Source organism: Phyllostomus discolor, chromosome 15, assembly GCF_004126475.2.
Source record: "Phyllostomus discolor isolate MPI-MPIP mPhyDis1 chromosome 15, mPhyDis1.pri.v3, whole genome shotgun sequence".
Taxonomy (NCBI): domain Eukaryota; kingdom Metazoa; phylum Chordata; class Mammalia; order Chiroptera; family Phyllostomidae; genus Phyllostomus; species Phyllostomus discolor.
In genome coordinates, this window is record NC_040917.2 from 4,881,288 (window position 1) to 4,901,393 (window position 20,106).

A 20,106-nucleotide genomic window follows, 5' to 3' on the forward strand; every position below is an offset into this window, starting at 1 on the left:
AAGGAAACTTAGGGTTTGTGGATGAAAAGGGGGTTCTATGGAAAGTAGCGTTACAGGGTGATCCTATCATAAATTCCAAACTGAACAGGTCACAGTGGTAGTCACACCCCAAGCATATAACTTCTTTAGTAAAAGCTTATCTTTGCCTTAAGCAAACCCTGTGCATCCAACTTAACACACCTTTGGAATAACCACACTCAAGAGCACATAACCCTATTAACTAGCCTGTAATCCAATCCTCAACCTGCTTTCTCCCGCCTCCATGTAATCGCCCTTACGCTCCCTCTTTACATTGAAATGCACAAAAGAAACTGCAAACTGTTATGCTCTGGAGCATTTGAGACCTTGCTCCCCAGCATAAGTGCTCAGTTTGGCTCAGTAAGGTCATAAAAATTCTCTACAGTTTGGACATTTCTTACATTGTTCTTACAGGGACAGATCACTGACTGAGGTGAGGGGACTACAAGGTGGGTCTTCCAGCTCCCGGCACAGACCGCTTCCTGCTATTCAGATGATAAACAACTGCTCTGACTTTGAGCAAGTCATTTAATTTCTCTGCACCTTACATAATCAAAATATTTAATCCCACAGGAGAGATAAGGCTTCTTTTTCAATTTAAGGGAAAAAGAGGAAGGGGGCAGAGAGCGAGATCAATTTGTTGTCCCACTTATTTATGCATTCATTGGTCAATTCTTGTATGTACCCTGACCGGGGATCAAACCCGCAACCTTGGCATGTTGGGATGATGCTCTACCCAACTGAGCTGTGTCCAGGGCCATTATAAGGCTTCTTAATGAGGGGTTTTAAGACAAAAGTGAAGGAAGGGTTCATGTAATTCACTGACTACTACAAAGATGTCCAACTTAAGCATTTGCTGCTGAAACCTCTTAAGAAAACTGATAGCCCTATTCTAATGCACTGGTGATGGGGGCTCAAATGTTGGAAAATTTTGTTTCAGCTAATAGCTAATAAGCTTAGTGATCAGTGTATGGAAAAAGCTATTGTCTCAGGAACTGACCCCAGGAGACCACGAGCAGATCCACCTGTGTGTCTCAGGAGGGCGGCGAGCAATCAAGATGGTGCCTGAGCCGCTGTGCTCCAGGGTGAGACGCCCAGCCCTCAGCCCAGGACAGGAATGAAAGAATGCTGCGGCTTTTTATCTGATTAACTTTTCCCCTGAATTTCAATCCCCTTACCTACACTTTCCCTCTCCTTATGAAAAGGGTCGGTTGAAAATGAAATTTAAGACAGTTTGTTAGGTTTCAAACCCATCGTCTTCTCAGATCGCCGGCCACCTGAATAAAGCGCCCACAAAGATCCAATCCCCGTCTCTGCTTATTGCATCTGGTAGGTAACAGGCAGCATGAATGCCAGCTTTTCTGGTTTCAATAGAAGATTTCTTTTAAAAAAAGAACTTGAAAAATCACTCCTCATCTCAAACTCAATGGTAGAAAGGTAAAGTAAGATATTTAAAGTTTTTAGAATCCATCTAAAATTTTTTAAAAGACTGCCCTGACAAGTGTGGCTCAGTTGGTTGGGCGTCATTTCACATAGCAAGAGGTCACTGGGTGAATTCCGGGTCAGGGCACATGCCTTGGTTGCAGGTTCCGTGCCAATGGGCACACATATGAGAAGCAAGCAATCAACATTTCTTCCTTTCTCCATCCCTTTCCCACTTTATAAAAATGAGTAAAATTTAATAAAATAACATAAAAATTTTTTACAAGACACAAAAATTAATTTTCATCTTTTAAAGAGCAAATGTAAAAGCTGACAAAATACCTTGATTTAATCTTGTTTTGTGACTTCGTTTTACTATGATAAACCTACAAAGGTCTCTCCTTCCCATGATAAGGAAGAATTAGCTAAGCTCCCTTATCTACTTCAGGAATGGAACTAATGATTTTGTAGGAAGGGTAAGAATATACTTCAGAGACACGAAAAGTGGGCTCCTAGTCTATCCAGACATCAGAGGAGACTAACAATTCTTGTGAGCAATTCCAGAAGCCTTGGAAAGAGCCAAGCTGAAGTCACAGTTCTCTCAGAAGTCTGGTTTTTATCATAAGGCTAACATTAAGCAAGAAAACGAACAATCAAAAACCACTGGGCTTTTGACATAGGAAAACGGAAAACCAGTGTATGAGACAACAGATCAATGGGACAAATGACAAAGTTAAATGAATGACAGAATGACACGTAAATTCCTTTGATGAATAAAAATTTTATACAACCTTGGCAATGTCAGGCTCAGAAGCAATGAGGTTGCAAAATCTGGTCATTGCACTTGGACCATCTAGCATGCCATCATCCATGTTGATGTCCAACACCTGGGCTCCCATTTCCACCTGATGTTTGGCAACACTCAGTGCTTCCTGAGGAAAGAATACAAGAGAAAGCAGCATGAGTACAGGGTGGGGCAGGAGAAGCCAACAAAGTAATCCCTTGCTGTCCTCAGAGCAGTCCTTTTGAATTATACTAGACTCATGGGCCAGCCTCCCGGACTCTGGGCCTGCTCTCCTCCTATCAATCACCACAGATTATCCTTAAATATCTCTCCTCCCATCACATCATTTCACTACCCAGAATCCACCAGGGCTGCTTTGCTGCCATAAAGAATCTAAACTCCTCAGCCTGGAGTTTGGACCCCTGTGACTTAGCCCTAACTCTTACTTCCCCAGACAAGCCCATCTCCACCTCTGTGTCATAGGTCACGTTGTCCCTTCTGCTGGAAATACAAGCCCCTTCCCATCTATATTGTCAAGCCCCATCTCTAAGAATGTCCTAAGAGAAACTATCCAAAACGTACATAACTCTTCAGTGTTTGTCAAAACATGCAGACCATTCGTTGCAGGCTGTTGATAGAAGTTACATGAAATATGAGTTAAATGCCAGCCAGTTTTTATATTGGAAGGCTGTTCAAATCCTTTAACATACTATTATATACTGTAAATCTCCAAGAACAGAATGAACTTGCAGCATTTCCCACTATAATCGCTTTAGGAATGTCTTGCAGAATCAGTATTCTGGAGAATATTCTTGGGGAAACACTGCTTATTCCACAATGACCTGCTGCCTCTAAACCTCTGTAACGATTATAATCATGATCACATGGTATACTAATTACCATTTCCTTGTTATTTCATAAGTTATTAGCTTATTCCTCAAAGCAGACTTTAAGTATTTGGAAATCTAAAGGTCTTAGGCGTTTTCCACTATTCGAACAATGCTGGGCAAAACAACACATTCAATAATGCTTTCTAACTGACTGATAAAACAGACAACTTAATTTTCTAAGTCTTCACTGTACACTTCATAGTGTGATAATTTTTTTCTTAGCCAAAGTAAACAGAAATGTTTAGCAATCACTGTGATAGAGCAGGCATGAGACCCTTTAGCAAATGCCACAAAAAAGACCATTCAAAATGACCCATGATTACACAGAGCAACAGGATCACAATAAAATTTAGCACATCAATGAACAAAACAAAGAATAAAAACATGGTCAATAGAAGTAGAAAAATCATGTGATAAGATACATCTATTTATGATTAAAACACTGAATAAAACAGGTATGGAAGGAAAGTACCTCCACATACTAAAAACCATGTACGACAAACCCTCAGCCAATGGTGCAAAACTGAAAGCTTTGCCTCAAAAATCAGGAAAAACACAAGGAGGCCCACTCTCACCATTCTTATTCAACACAGCTCTGGAAGTCCTAGCCAGAGCAATCAGGCAATAAAAAGAAATACAAGGCATCCAAAACGAAAATGAAGTGTCATTTTTGCAGATGACATGATTCTATATAGAGAAAACCCTAAAGACCACCAAAAAACAAAACCTATTGGAAACAATAAACAAATACAGTAAAGTTGCAGGACACAAAATCAATATACAAAACCCACTGCTTTCCTATATAGTAACAATGTAACTTCAGAAAAAGAAATAAAAAAGCAATTCCTTTTGCAATTGCAACCAAAAGAATAAAATATCCAGGAATAAACTTAACAAAGGATGTGAAAGACCTATATACAGAAAACTACAAAGTATTCTTAAAAGAGAGTGAAAAAGACATAATGAAATAAAGATATTCTGTGTTCATGGACTGGAAAAATCAACATAGTTAAAATGGCCATATTACCCAAAGCAATATACAAGATTTAATGCAATCCCCATCAAAGTTCCTATGCCATTTTTTAAAAGAAACAGAACAAAAAAGTGACAGATTTTTATGGACCCACAAAAGACCCCACATAGCCAAAGCAATCCTGAGGAAAAGGAACAAAGCCAGGTGAATCAAACTACCTGATTTGAAAATCAGAAAAGCAGACAGACTAATGGGACAGAATTGAGAACCAACAAGTAAAACCACATATATATGGGCAAATAATTTTTGACAAAGGAGCCAAAAACACACAATGGAGAAAGAAAGCCTCTTAAACAAATGGTTCTGGGAAAACTGGAAAACCATACACAAAAGAACAGAACTAGATTCAGTTTGTCCCCACGTACAAAAATTAATTCAAAATGGATCAAAATCCTAAATATAAGATCTGAAACAATAAAGTACATCAAAGGAAACATAGGTACTAAACTTATGAACCTTGGTCTTAGAGAATATTTTATGAATTTGACCCCAAAGACAAGGAAAGTAAAGGAAAAAATAAATGAATGGGACTATATCAAACTAAAAAGCTTCTGCACAGCAAAATAACCAGCAATAAAACAAAAAGGCAACCAACCAAATGGGAGATATTTGTAAATAACATCTCCAGCAAGGGGTTAATAACCATAATATATAAAGAACTCATACAACTCAACACCAAACAACCAAACACGCCAATTAAAAAACAGGTAAAGGACCTAAATAGATACCTTTCCCAAGAAGACATACAAATGGCCAACAGATAGATGAAAAGATGTCCAACATCACTAGTTATTAGAAAAATGCAAATCAAACTACAATGAGACACCACCTCACATCTGTTAGAATGGCTAGTATCAACAAGACAGGTAATAAGTGCTGGAGAGGTTGTGGAGAGAAAGAAACCCTCATTCACTGCTGGTGGGAATGTACACTGATACTGCCACTATGGAAAACGTGTGGTGGTTCCTTGAAAAACAGAGTTACCATACGACCCAGGAATCCCCCATCTGGGTATCTGCTTGAAAACATTTATTTGCAAAGATACATACACCACTATGTTCACTGCAGCATTACTTATTCATGGTGGTCAGGACATGGAGACAGCCAAAGTGTCCTTTGATAGAGGACTGGATAAAGATGTGGCACATATAAACAATGGAATACTGATCAGCCATAAGAAAAGTGAAATACTGATGTTTGTGACAACATGGATGGACCTTGAGAATATTACACTAAGCGAAATAAGTCAGAAAAAGCTAAGAACCATAGGTTTTTATTCATATGTGGGATGTAAAACTGAAACTCATAGACACACAACAGTGTGGTGGACACCAGAGGGAAGGGACAGAGGGGCAGTAAAGGGTAAAGAGGGTCAAACATAGGGTGACAGAAGACGATCTGACTTGGGGTGGTGGGCACACAGCGCAGTGTACAGATGATGATCAGAGGAACGTACACTTGAAGCCTATATGACCTTATTAACCAATGTCACCCCAGTAAGTTTAATAAAAAAGCTAAATAAATAAATAGCATATCGAAAAAAAGTTTTGAGAATCAGCAATGTATTAAATTCAGTAAAGGATAAAAAGACGTGTAAGTCACAATCCTTGTTCTTAAAGGCCATACACCTTGTTGAAGGCATATGACAAAGTCATATACAAAGCTACCGGGGCTGCTGCAGAGTGTGAGTCACATGCCGAGACGGCCTGGACACTGGGAAGGGGAAGGGTCTGTGGACTGGGATGGAGAGAGCTCCCTGAGGGAGGGTCTTCGGCGGGGGCCTGGGAGGCGGACTGGAGAATGCAGAGAGAAGATGGCAAGCGACCTGGTTGGACCAGAGGTCAAACAACCTGGAAAAAAGACATGCCAATACCTGCCCTTTCTATTTCATGAGAGTCACAGAATAACAGCTTGTAGGTCCAGTCTTCCCAAATTTGCTCAGAGAAACAAAGTGATTTCTTGAAGATCTACAAATTGAGCAAAAAGGACTGGACGTTTTCTGAGGCCAACACTCTTTGATCCTCAACAGATCACCAACTCATGGAGAACTCCAAGCAAATGAGGGCCCACTTCTGCCTCCCCCTCTGTGTCATCCAGGCAGACAGAAGAGTGGTTAGAAGCTGGGCTGGATGGACTTGGGTCTATCATCACTTGCTGTGAAACAACAGCCTGCAACTGCACGTCTGTAAAATGAGGATAACAACAGTACTTACCTCATAGGTCTGTGAAGATCAAATGAGTAATGTGGCAAAGCACTTAGCACAGTGACTGGCATAGAGTAAGACCGTATTCAACAACAGGTATTACTCCCTTCTCTGTTTTTCCCTAAAGCGCCCTCCGTTCTCTGTATCAAAGCTATCAAGACGGAAAGCTAAAAGGGACACCAGAGAATGGTCACCAAATCAAAACAGAAACACTGCCAGCTGAAGAACATCCCACACCATGAAGGGTCACTAGGATTCAGAAGGGAACAAACATGGACAAGCCCCCCGGAACGTTCAGGTGACAGGAAGGGAAGGCAGTGTGGCACCCGAGTGGAGAGGACTGAATAACGACATACAGCGTGTGTCACCGGTGAAAGCTGCTACACTGGGAAGGACGTGACAAAAGCACGCGTGGCAGGAGCAGCAGCGGGGAGGAATGGAAGAGGACTGACGGAACTGTCGGAGCCAGGTGCCCAGGCCCTACCTATACGCTGCAGAGGGAGCCACAGAGGAGTAAGCAGTGGGTCCAGAAAGGATTATAAATGGGCCCTTTATGATTAAAACAAAGTCCACTTTGATAGTGGTTTCTGGAAGATCTATTTCCTAAAGATTGCAAAACCTTCAAGTGAGAGAAGTTTGATGATAAATCAGTAAAGCCCAGACCAAATTCCTCCATTTTTAACTTCGTGTTTGCATAAGGGAAAAAAAAAACAACCTTTATCCAGTGTTTTAGGGTGGGTTCTATTTGGATTACATTTTGCTCATCTACAGAATGATCGAGCTTAGAAATACTCTTCACTAAATGACCACGTGAACTTCCCAAAAAAGGGCCTATCCTTTCTTTTGTGTTTGCATATTTACGTCCGTCTACAGCTAACAGAACCAATACCACATTAGTCACTGCTTCATGTGGTCATGAGGACTTGAAATTTTCTTGGCTTTCCCCTTCCCTGATTTGCGAGGATTTGCAAGAAGCCCAAATGAAGTGCATTCTCAAATTTTAAAATCTACTTCCCAGTGAACAGAAATAGCTGGACCCCGGATCCCTCCCATCGCACCCCACTTCCCAGCCCACATGCAGCACTCTGACAAACAGTGACAAGAGCGCTTGAATTTGGCGAAGCTGCACCCTCCCTCCAGCCCAGCCCACTGCAAACACACATCACAGTCCTCCTCACACCTGCCAGCAGCTCTGCTAATAACCGACCAAAGGCTGTTGAAGAGCCGCTTTGTTTACATGCTGTCTAGCAAAAAAAACCACGGCAGATGCCTCAAGGGTCGTATTGAGATGCTCACTTCATAGGCTCCTGCCATGATGAGTTTAGCAAACTTCTTGGATCCTGCCACGTTACAGCGTTCTCCAATGTTAACAAAGTTGGTGTAGGGTCCAATCCTGAAGGGCTCTAGACCTTAAAAGGAGAAGCACTTTGAAAGATTTCTGAAAATGCATATGGTGACATATTGCAGACAGAATGCAAATGTTTTCCTAAGCAAGCGAAGGAGCTTCTGTGCCACAGCCCATCTGACGAGACTGGAGAGCGATGAGGAGACAGGACCGGCACCTTCTTCCCTGAGGAGATTGAAAACAACGTGCAATACAAAGTGTCACTACAGAAAAGGCCTTTAACTGCTTTGTTCTATGCGTCATATTTAACGTGGCGGGAGAGGGAATCTCGCTGGGTGGTTACTGGCAGGCTCTGGGGACAGCGAGCCTCAAGTTCAAGCCCTTCCGGCCATCTCAGTGAACTTGGTGACTTCTCACAGCCTCTGAGCGTCAGACAAAATAGACAGTGAAAGTACTTGTCCTATAATGTTACTGTAAAAATGAGACTAGATATGTTAACAAACATAAAATTAGCACCAGCAATCACAGATGTGGTTAATAAAATGACTTTTGAATCCCTCGCCAAGGCACTGGTTGAGGAAGAGACAGAGATAAAGGAGAGGAAAATGATGAGTACAGATGGGTGTTTGTTCACCAACTGGGGAGACCATTTCTTCCCACTTTGGGCCTGTGATTTCACTTTCCCATGGTAGTAACTGTGGACAAAAAAGGAGCTACATACTAACCTGGCAAGCTCAGGGGAGGCCTGTGTGGTGGCCTCACAAACTCAGAGACCGAAAGTAACCACACAGGATGGTCTGAAATTAAAACTTCTTAACCAAAAGTAAGTCATGGTGGGTAGTCTTGTCCTAGGCCGCTATCTTTCCTGACAAAGGTCAATCTTTACCTTAACTGAGCCTGTCTACTGTCTTTTTGCATCTACGATAACACACCTTTGGGATGTCTGAGTAATTCCTTTTACCAGACCCCCTCAGAGCACAATCTCTCACCCGAGTGCAAGACCACTGGAACCCCTCGCTGTTATCCTGTTCCCCCACACAGCATTCCTGTGTGCTGTAAATACTAACTATGAACTGTCCTAGGCCCACCAATGTTAAGGGAAGTCTTTGTCTCTTCATTTTACTCTATCCAACCCCACACATTTCCCTGTTTTGCTTTCTTGTCGCCCTAATCTATCACCAATGGACTTAATGTAACCCTCCTTATGCCTGCTCCTTTGATCGTAAGGTATAAAAAAAGGTGCGAAACTGCCATTCTCTGCACCATAATCTCAATCCATTGAGATGTTGCTTCCCAGCAATTGTTGTCAGTTTGGCTCAAATAAACTCATAAAAATGCTTACAAGTCTGACCATGACCCTTACGGCCTCGCCCCCACTCTAGGCCCTGCCAGCCTCAAGGTGTCCCTGACCCCTAGGCAGGCCTTGAGGTCCAAGGGGCAGGCAAGCAGGGGCAGCACATCTAAGTGCTGAAGAGAGACTCTGCATCACTGCTCCAAAAGCGTTCCATACTGGAGCACTTCTGATCTCCTACGAATGCCAAGTTGCTGAGCTAAAAACTACATGTTCCACAGGTATGCCATGTATAAAAAAATAATTTACAAGAGTATGTTTGATATCATTCTTTTAAAATCTAATTAAAGGCCCTGACCAGTGTGGCTCAGTTGGTTGGGCATCATCCTGCAAAGCAAAAGATCCCTAGTTTGATCCCCAAAAAGGACTCGTACAAGAGGCAACCAATCGATATTTCTTTCCCTCTCTTTCTTTCTCCCTTCCCCTCTCTAAAAATAAATCAATAAAATCTTTAAAATATTTAATTAGAGATGATTTTTAAAGCAATTTAGAGACAGCATAAGAAATTCAAATCAGGAAAAAGGGTTCTTTCATTCTTACACATAAATTCTTTAAAAAAATTGTATCTAAATGGTTCTCTTCCTGTTTCAACTTTGATAAAGATTGATAAATTTAATTGTTACTAGTTGGATAAAGTCAATTAATAGCTGTAAAATCTGAGGATGAAATAAACTACAGTACCACACCTCTCTCTGACATAAGCCACATGGGGGTGGCACAAAGCCCCCCCCCTCGAACCTCGTCCTGTCTTTGGAGCGGGAGGAGGAGACGCGGCAGCCTGAGAAGGCCTGCTGTGCACCCAGCCTCAGGCACTCGCTGGGGCTCGGCTCTGTGCAGCGCCTTCTGAGAAAGTGGGTGTGATGGCCGCTGGCACTCGTCCTTCATGTCACTCTTCTTTGAAGAACACAAAGAACAAAACTATCTCAATTTAGAGGAACGTTCAATCTACATTATCAGGGTGCACAATTCCCCACGTGTACAATCTGCAGGTTCTCTAAGAATCTATTTACACATTTTTTTTTACTTAAAGATACTAAGTATTTCATTCAAGTATTGTGGGGAAAATTTAAAGTTATTTTCTAATAGTTGACATAATGAGCTATTTTACCAATGTTCCTTAAGTGAACATCAAAACTCACTCTGAAAAGGGAGGCTGCCTACCTCATAGGATTGCTGAGGGCAAAACAGAAAAATACACACCACGACTCTTTGTAAAGTCTTGAACACATGACAAATATGAGACCATGACAATAGTTTAGAAACAAACAAAATTTTCTAGGAAGTGGCTGTGGTTGTTACAAAACGTTGAACCTTGGCAGTTTGAAATTTTCTGTAACTACCATGTTTTGTCACGTACAATGTGCACTTTTTGCCCAAATTTTTTAGGGAAAAATAAGGGTGCATGTTATACATGGGTGTAATGATTACACACCATGGGTATAATAATCCCATGGATAATGTGCACAAAAACATGGCTGTGCATTATACACGGGATCACATTATACACAAGATCACATTATACATGGCAAACTATGGGGTAGCAGCAAATCTGATGATGAGAACTGTTAGGCTATGGACAAGGGTATGCTTTCAAATTGGTGCTCACTTAGAAATGGGACCATGTGAGTTCTAATTCTAACCAAGGACACCTGGGCAAATCAGGTGCTTTCATTCACATTTCCCTGGGAGTTAATGTCATCCCTACAAAAACAAAGGGTTCTTCACTAGATTCACTTTCGTGCCAATAAACACTCTTCTTTGATGTAATAAACAAGTAGTTGGCAGAGACACCACTACCACTTAAGACAAACATACTAAATTAATCCACAAATGGTTCCTGAAATCCTACAAACCGTGTATTGATGACGTACCAGACAACAACATATGCCTTTCATAAACAGTGGCAGGTGGAACTCGAGGCTTGGAGTTTTTCACAGCTTTAGCAATTTCCCTGAGTTAAAAGAGAAAACAGTGTGTCCATTAATTCTGAATAGAATAAACTTAAACTAATTTCTAGCTATGAAATTAAGTCTAAGACAATTATGCACATAATTATATACCTAGTTCCAAATGTGCAGCCACAATTACTCCCCCCAGTTTTCTCAGTAATGCCGAAAATGAACCCCTAAACCTAGCTCTTCTGCACCTGCCCACCGTGCCGTGCATGACTGAACCAGTTTCGGCCTTCACTCCGACACGTGCGCCTGGAGATGGAGAACAGTTTGCATAAACGCAAACAGCACATCTCCTCTTCCCATCCCAGACCCCTCGATGTCCTTTACTTCATCAAATTCGCACGAGCTATGTCCTTGCTGCTCATTCAAGTAGTTTGAAAGGAAAAAGGCTTCATCATTGAGAAGGAGGCACGAACAAGGGAGGAGATGCCAGGATTGAAGGAAATTAAATCCTTTAGATCTGTTTTTTCCAATCACAGAGTGCACAGAGCAAGGAGGGTACACAGAAATACATCTCTAAAACTTCTAATAATTACTCCTAAAAATGTGTTTAAATTATTCATACTCTCTTTAACCTTATCAGCTTTAATGGATTATGTCTTTGATTGACCTGTAAAAAGCTGGCTATTTATATATTAAAATATACACAGATGTGCACACACATGCACAGGTAAGACTGATAGACAAGGATACATAAATATATCTATGTGTATATTAATATTAACACACACTTAAGTTTTAAACAACTCTTTTTAAAAAGGGATAACCTTAAAAATAAAGACACCCAAGGATAAGCTATACTCAACTATTGATAGCTTTCAGAGACTATTTAAAAGATGTTTAAAAAATGAGATAGACTCAAGAGAATGTATCACAGAAGTCAACAAATCAGTGAAATAGCAGGTAACTCAACACAGGGAATGTATCGTACACAAGACAAGAGACTCAGAACAGTGAGATAACTGGCTCAAAATATGACCACCAGTCCCTCTAGGGAAAAACCAAACATACAGTTGTAAATATGTTCTATTCTACCGGGTTCCAATCCTCTCAAAACTGCAAGGACCCACCCAACCTCACCAGGCTCCAGTTTCACGCCCCCTTCCTGCTGCCTCATTTGACAACCTGGACTGAGTGACCATGTGTGCTGGGCAGGCAGAGACTTCTCCTGACCCCAAGGTATGTGCGGTCTTACTGTCTCTTCCTTCATGAGAGAATCTCATGGAGGCATGTCACAGCCCACAAGAAACAGGAGCTGTCCCTTCCTGAGCCTTCGTGCACTGGTCAGGTACTTACGGACAGAATATTATTACACTGGGGATCTGCTTCACAGTAGTCTAGGGCAGCGATCTTCAGCCCGTGTGCCACAGCAGGCACACGGGTGCGCTGCAGCAATGTCCAGAGCCTGCACTACCTGACTGCTTAGTCCAAAGCACTGACCCCTCTTCCCGTAGATTGTCAAATAAAAAATGGCAACAGCCAACACAACAACAGCCTTCCAGTACGAATGGATCAAATTATACCTATTTTTTTGTCATATCAGCTAAAAGTATATTTTTTGGTGTGCTGCAGAATTCTAGTAATTAGTTTATGTGTGCCATGAGATGAAAAAGTTTGAAAATCACTGGTCTAAGGGGGAAAAAGTTGGAGAATAAGTTAAATAAGAACAGCAAATGTTAAAATTATGAGAAGTATGTGATAGGCACATGAGCATTCATTTCATTTTTGGAATCTTTATAATACAAAGGTTTCATAGGTTGTTAATGCTGCCATAAAGAAATACCACAGACTGAATATAGTTGTTTAAATAGCGAAAATTTATGTCTCAAAGTTCTGGAGGCTACACGTCTGAGAACAAGGTGTCAACAGGGCTGCTCTCTCCTTGGCTTCTTTGCTCCCTGTGCTTTCACATGGCTCCTTCCTCTGTGTGCGTCTGTATCTTACCTCCTCCTCTTCTTATAGGGACACTAGTCATACTGGATTAGGGTCTCCTCACATGGCTTCATCTTACCTTATTACTTCTTTTAAGTCCCCATCTCCATGTACAGCCCATTTGGGAGTCTTGGAGTTAGGACTACAAAATAGGAATTTGGGGAGGCCACAATTCATCCCCATAACAGAAGGTAAAGTACTGAGAAGTGATTATTACCTGATGTGATCTGGTGTCGTGCCACAGCATCCACCAACGATATTGACCAAACCATCCATGGCAAAGTCCTGCATTTAGGAAAAGAAAGTTCCAGGTAGTTTACCTGAATTCTAAACTCACCACTAGCCACTTGGCAGAAAAAAGAGAGCTAAACACACTTTAAATACAAATCTTTTAATGGCCCCCCCATAACATTCAAACAGTTCAGATACTGTGAAATCCTTTATACCATTTAAAATTAAATAAGAGCCCAACCAGTGTGGCTCAGTGGGTTGGGCAGCATCCTGCAAACCGAAAGTTTGCTGGTACAATTGCCGGTCAGGGCACATGCCTGAGCTGCAGGCCAGGTCCCCTGTTGGGGGCGTGCCAGAGGCAACCAACTGATGTTTCTCTTACACGTGGACATTTCTCTCCCTCTCTTTCTCCCTCCCTTCCTTTCTTTCTAAAAATAAATACATAAAATCTTTTAAAAAATTAAAAGCAATAAAATGTATTATAATAAGATATTTGTTAGTTTATTTGATCATAATCAAGATTGTAGCCTATATACTAAGCTGAATAAGTATGAACTAAATAATGCATTTTTAAATAACACAAAGTTTTTAAATTTAAATGAATTAACGATTTTAAAGAATTAAAAATTCAGTTCCTCAGTCACAATAGCCACATTTCAAGTGCTCCAATAACCAGCCCCATGTGGACCCAGAGTTCAACCACAGGCTAGTCTGAAGGACAAGAGAGGAAGTCAAGCAACTGAGAAGACTGGAAACTGAAAAGAGGATCTATATAAGGCACTGAAATTATAAGGAGTGAGTCAGAAATAGTTTAGGAGAGAGTGTCAGTGAGCCAGAAGCTACACATTCAAGGAACGAGGGAAAAAGATTCGGGGATTAGTAATAAGGAGACAGGGTGGGTGGCATACACAGCAGGTGACTGGGGAGGAGTATGGGGGAGGTGACAATGGGAAACAAGGAGTCTGGGGCTGCAGGACAGCCAAGTTTCTATTGGTTTCAGTGGGACCTCACTGGGAATTTTCCGATAGCCACCAGTTCCAACCAGGGAAAAGGCTGCTGACAGCTAGCCTTGCCCTTTCCCTCCACCATCTTAAATCAGCACAACTGAACTTTTTTATTCATGATATGCACACTGGAATCCATTTAGAAAAAAATTCTGCCTCTGAATAGTCTAAATCTGAAATTTCATTTCTCTATCTCGTAAGAACCAAGTGAGAGAGGACTCCTGACCTTTAAGTGCATGGCCGTCATATGTGGAGTTTCGTCGTAGTCACCGAAGGCGTTGGGAAGACCTAAGACAGCACATGGCAACCGTCACTGGAGACGGCTTTAACACACACACACAGCACGGCGGTACTTCGGTACTTGTCTCTAATCTGCTCAGGAACTCGTGCCGAGTGCCGAGCAAGTGACGAGTGATGAAGTATGCTCTCTGGTGGGGCAGCGTCGTGACCCACACAAGTTCTAGCACGTGACACGAGTCCTGAGCAAGTGCCCAGTGCTGAAACATTTTTTCTCGTCAAAATGCAACAAGTACAGGGTTTGACAAGTTCTGAAACCGAAGAGCACCGAGGTATGACTGCATATGTAATAGCTTTAGGTTCAAAAGTTAGGAAATTTTATATCGACCAATTAATGTGTATTACAATTACATACTTGCAAAAACAAATAATGATTGTTAATATGAAACACAGTATATAAACACACCACACCAAAAAAGAAGTCATAGAAGAATATCAGCATCCACTATTTCCTTTCCATTGGAAAGAAAAGCGTCACTACAATGTTGGACAGAACCTCCCATTCCTCCCCCCTTCCCGCAAAGAAAACTCATCGTTACGCAGCTACTTGAGGTGGGGTTGGGCGAGTACTTCACCCTTCAAACTAATGAGCACCTGATATGCAATTAACACCAAACACAACCAGTGTCTTTCCAAATAAATTTTTCCAGGCTAAGACTTTAGTATCTAGTTCCCCAATTCCCTGCTCTATTTCTTATCCTCTTCCAGTTACCTTGCTCCACATGGGAAATAGAATTCATTGTATGTTAAAATATATATACTTGGGGGAAAATGCTGGGAAATGATTTTTAGCTCTAAGTAGCTAAGCAGTGCTCAGAAACATTCACCAGGAAATCTGGTTGACCCACAATGAATTACCACTATTTAAATGGATAGTTTCAGAATTATCTACAAATCTCTTGGCAATTTTTATATATAGTAAACTAGAAGTCCTAACTTTGTGGAAGGAAAAAGGTAACGAGACACAAGTCCTGTCTGCTCTTTGTGAACAGAACAGAGTGAAATGAAGAGGGCCCCCCCATTCTCTGCACTTGTCACTATGGCCACCGTCCACATGGCGGGTAAGCACTGTGGCCAGAAGCAAGGCACTGGGGACTAGGCTTCATTCCTCCAAGTTCTGTCTGATTCTGAAGCTTCGAGTCACAACCCCTGAGCCCAACTGTTCCTTCTAGTCTAAAGGGAAATAGTGGTCTAGACCCAAACACTTTCCATTTAGAAAATTCCTATTGAGTGTTAACTATACACCAAGATCTACAAAACAAACTCTTTAACCAAGATCTGTTACCCCGTCCACCCATGTCTGTGTATTTGGATTCCCCCATGCGCAGCTCCCTTGAAATACACACCTGCATTGGGATAGCAAAGGACAAAGGCTGTTGTGCATTTTCCAATTGCTTCAATGTAAGGTCTCATTTCAGCTGCACCCAGAGCACAATTTAATCCAATGCTGGAAAAATGAAAGGAAGATATTGGGACATCCTCTTTTATTCAAAATGCTTACACGTATAAGAAGCTATAATAGAAGAATATATTTAAAACCAAACAGATAATAAGTCTCCTGACAAAGCACGTCTACGAAGCCATGTCACTCCAGGACCCTGCAGCACCGAGTACTACTCCTGTCCCTGTCTCCAACGTCAGATATCTTACGGCTAAAGGACCCTGCCCGTGAATAAGTTCACAGTTTGGTTAATGGCATCCCGTACAACAGAATCGCCTGCAAACCACCACTAACAAACATCTGAGTTGAAAGCAATACTTGGGAGAAAGGACAAGGGAAATCCTGGATGTGGAAGGAGCATCATTAGCACGTGGAAGCCATTCTGGGAGGCTAGACAATCAAGACTTGGTCCTTGCTCCGTAACTGAACTTGCAAGGTGACCCAGGACTCAAAATCTGCCCTCTCGTAAGTTAAGCTGCCTTCTTTCTCCACAAAACCCAGAGGCTCTCTGTTTAGCAGATGAAACTGACTCAGATAAAACAGATCAAAGAGAGCTCCTCTGTCTGCAGAGTGGAGGGCCTGAAACCCCTCCAAAACCCACCTCTGTGGGGACCCCTGAGGCCTGCAGGAATCAGGAATCAACTGTGAAGCTCCTGGACCCTGTCATGTCTTATTTTTTATACAGGGCAGAGCAAAAGTAGGTCTACAGTTGTTTGTATGGAAAATAATATAATAATAAATAATAAGAATACACTGTTTCACATACTTACAACTTATTATTAATTATTGTATTACTTTCCATACAAACAACTGTAAACCAACTTTTGCCCCACCCTGTATTTTACTTTTTCCTTTTACTAGGATTCTCAACTGCAATGTGGTGGGGGAGAGAAAAAAGAAAATGAAAGAAGGAATGTTCAAAATGTTTGAGAGAAGACAAAATGTAATATGAACTACATAAAGCGTGTCTTTAGAGACCCCCACACAGTCTTATCTTGAGTTTTTCTGTTAAGTGTTTACTGCATCCCTACCATGTGCCAAGGACTTTAGCAAGCACTACAGAAATACACATCATTAAGAGATTACTCTTAAAAAGCTGGTAAGTTGTTAAGGAGCCAATCACAACCCAGTTCAATGCTGTTATTTTCTTAACGATCAGGCCTGATCAGTAGCGTAATAACGCGTCCTACACGACGGCAGCTGTCACAAAGTCACGTTACCACACTACATCAAGTGCAAGATTTTCCCCGAAATTGTAAACATAAAAAAATGAGAAAAAAATCACATAACTGATGAAATGTGGTACAACAAAGTGACTAGGAGCATGCCCCTGTCCCTGTCCCCTATTTACTGATATTAAGCAAGTCACACCCCGAGTCTCAGTTCCCTCATCATCGAAATGAGGCAGCACCTTGCCCCCAGGTGGTGTTGGCAGAATTAAAAGAAATAACTCTCATAAAGCACTTAGAACCAAGCCTGCCATACAGCAAACTCTCAATAGATGTCTATTACTGCTATCTTTATGACAAGGACTACAATAAAACAGCACAGTGCCCTGAGAGGAACGCCAGCCTGGCTGGTGAGAGATGGCAGGTTCCTTGAAGAGGACTCTTGCGATGAGTCTTAAAGGCTAACAAGGAGCCAAGAGAGACAGAGAGAGAGAGAGAGAGAGAGACTGAAGAGGGTGAGCTCAGCTTCTAGGCAGAGGGAATACACAGCATGTTCATGGAGAAGGCACAGGAGAGAAACAGCATATTCTCTTGGAGCTTCCATTTCATTCACATTTTGATAAGAAAACATGAGGAGATGTGTTAAAATAGAATGGAAAAGTCAAGTTAATTTTAAAGATAAAAATACTGAGCTTTAAAATTCCCATCTTATCCCAAGCTAGACGGCTTCTGGTGGTTCCATAAATAGGGAATGAGAAAACTTTGTAAAGCATGGCAAAAAATGTAAGTGCTGACAACAGTTTTCAAACCTTACCACCGAACCAACAAGCACAGTCCTAAACTCTAAGGGGAACCCTTGCAGACGAAAAGTCATCCATCTGGCAGGCCCCTCAGACCGACCCATTTAGGCAGGAGTCTTCCGCCGCCCTTAGGGGAAAGTCCGAAGGCACATCCAGGACAGCCGGCATCCTGTGCAGGTGGGACAGAGCACATATGCACAAGCGACCCCTTCTCAAGTCATCGGGGAAGACCCCCAAAAAGTGGCGGAGTCGAGGAAAGAACGGTGACTCACCAGAGTGGGTCTGCGTGAGACACACTGATGACAAACGCCTCTCCCGTCTGTCCAGAAAGCGTCCGCCCACTTTTATCGACAATCGTCCCTGAAATCTGAATTAACAAAGTAAACTCAAGTCAACAATATAGGCTTGAATTAAGAGTTCAGTCACAAAGACCAAATGAAACATGCAGGCGGGCTTTCTGTGTTCTCCTATAGGGAAGAGAACTGTGGGGCTCAAAGGCAGCATTTTCTACAATGGTTGAACAGAAAAATGCCAGGTAAGGAGGGGGGCTGGTGAGCCGCAGAAGCACGGAGAAGGGAAAGCCGCAGAGGCAAAAGCCATGAGCGGAACAGCTTCAGATTCTCAGATCCAGTCCGTTAGAGAAGGCTTTCCCACGCACCACAGGTAGCCTGGCCTCCTGCTGTGACGCAGCCCTAGTTCTGATTCTATTTTATTCTCACCAGGCAACCTGAGGCCTCTCGAGTGCGTCTACCTGTTAGGTTAATAAATTGGCAATCTGCTGTCTTCAGCGCTGGACACTTTACAGTCAGCATGCTAGGCCACCCCCCGTGGGCCCTACGGAGAGTGAGTCCCTAAGCCTCAGGCTTCAGGAGCCCAATTCAGCCAGGCACTTTGCTTCCACCAACCACTTCTAGATTCATTCTCTTCATCGAGAGGTGGTGGTAGGAGGAAGGTGAACAAAGAAAGTTAAAGTAGGTGGTTCCTGAAAGATACTATCAATAGTTCTATGCAAGGAGGGAAAAAAAAAACCCTACCCTCAAAATGACAGCATTAATAAAAAACAAAAATCAACATTTTAGAACTTACAAAGATAGGCCGGGGAGCATATCCCTCTTCAAAAAGGTCCTGGAGTGCAAACAAGGCTGCCTGTCAGGGAAGAAAAGAATATCAGCTTTATCTCAAAGAGACTGTGACCAAGGTCAGTCTGACTGGCTGATCTGAATACTGGTTTTTATAAGACCTCCTTCTTTAAAATAAAATATTTATTTATTTATTTCTAGAGAAAAGAGAAGGGAGAGAGAGAGATAGAAACATCGATGTAAGAGAGAAACATTAATCAGTTGTTTCACATACATGCCCTGATCGGGACCAAACCCACAACCCAGGCATGTACCCTGAGCGGGGATCAAACTGGCGACCTTTCCCTTTGCGGGACGATGCCCCACCAGTCAGGGCCTAAGACCAGTTCAGGTAAGATCCATGTCGTGTTCTCTGGGAAGAAGAAATGCGTCCTCCCTGTAACGCGCAATGCAGTACCCGTCTCCAGATCACACCGTCGTGCTAAAGGAAAACAAACGCTGACTGGAAGTCCACCTAGGGGCCAGTGTTTCCTCTGCAGAGGAGCCAACAAGAGCTACTCAACCAAAATTGAAGTCAGAAGGCCTCTGCCTTCCACACCCTCACATATACGTGGTAGGCACTGAACCAGCACTGTGAGCCGTGTCAAAACCAGTGTGAGCTCAGGGCTGGCTGTACAGACACAAACCCTGTGCTACTGTGCACTGAGCATGTTTTGTTAAGTTCCAGGCAACACATCTTCCCTTTCTTTTCATCATTATATTTCTTGACTCTAAGATGTACATATTTTCATAATTAATTTGCTGAAATCAAAATGCAACTTGTAATTGATGCGTACCTTCACTGAGGTGGTGGGGGTTTTTCCCACTGGAAAAATATCTGAATTTCTCTTTTTAGAACTAGACAAGCTGATCCTTGAGATCTTACAGAAAATAAACATAGAAAGAAATAAACATAGCAAGGAAAGTTGTGTGAAAAAAAGAAGCGGAGTTTAATGAAAAAACTGCCAGCCTACCAGTTACTCAGACACACTGTAATTATAATGCTATGTACCATGACATAATGCTGTCCTGGAAATAACAGCACGGCAGTGTGGCATCAGCAGACAAATTATTAGAATACATTAGACCAGATGCACTCCTGAATTTAGACA

At 42.1% G+C, this 20,106-nt stretch overlaps 1 protein-coding gene across 2 annotated transcripts in view; it reads right to left on the reverse strand.

The window, feature by feature from the left end:
* Nucleotides 1-20,106, reverse strand: part of MTR (5-methyltetrahydrofolate-homocysteine methyltransferase) — a 91,710-nt gene that overhangs the window by 53,044 nt on the left and 18,560 nt on the right. For both annotated transcript variants that reach the window (XM_028531218.2, XM_028531219.2), the window contains exons 7-14: nucleotides 18,963-19,022; nucleotides 18,149-18,243; nucleotides 15,813-15,913; nucleotides 14,396-14,457; nucleotides 13,152-13,219; nucleotides 10,919-10,998; nucleotides 7,648-7,760; nucleotides 2,232-2,372 (exon numbers count right to left, since the gene is read on the reverse strand). In XM_028531218.2, coding sequence (XP_028387019.1) covers nucleotides 2,232-2,372; nucleotides 7,648-7,760; nucleotides 10,919-10,998; nucleotides 13,152-13,219; nucleotides 14,396-14,457; nucleotides 15,813-15,913; nucleotides 18,149-18,243; nucleotides 18,963-19,022 — 720 coding nt within the window. The remainder of the gene's footprint in view (nucleotides 1-2,231; nucleotides 2,373-7,647; nucleotides 7,761-10,918; nucleotides 10,999-13,151; nucleotides 13,220-14,395; nucleotides 14,458-15,812; nucleotides 15,914-18,148; nucleotides 18,244-18,962; nucleotides 19,023-20,106) is intronic.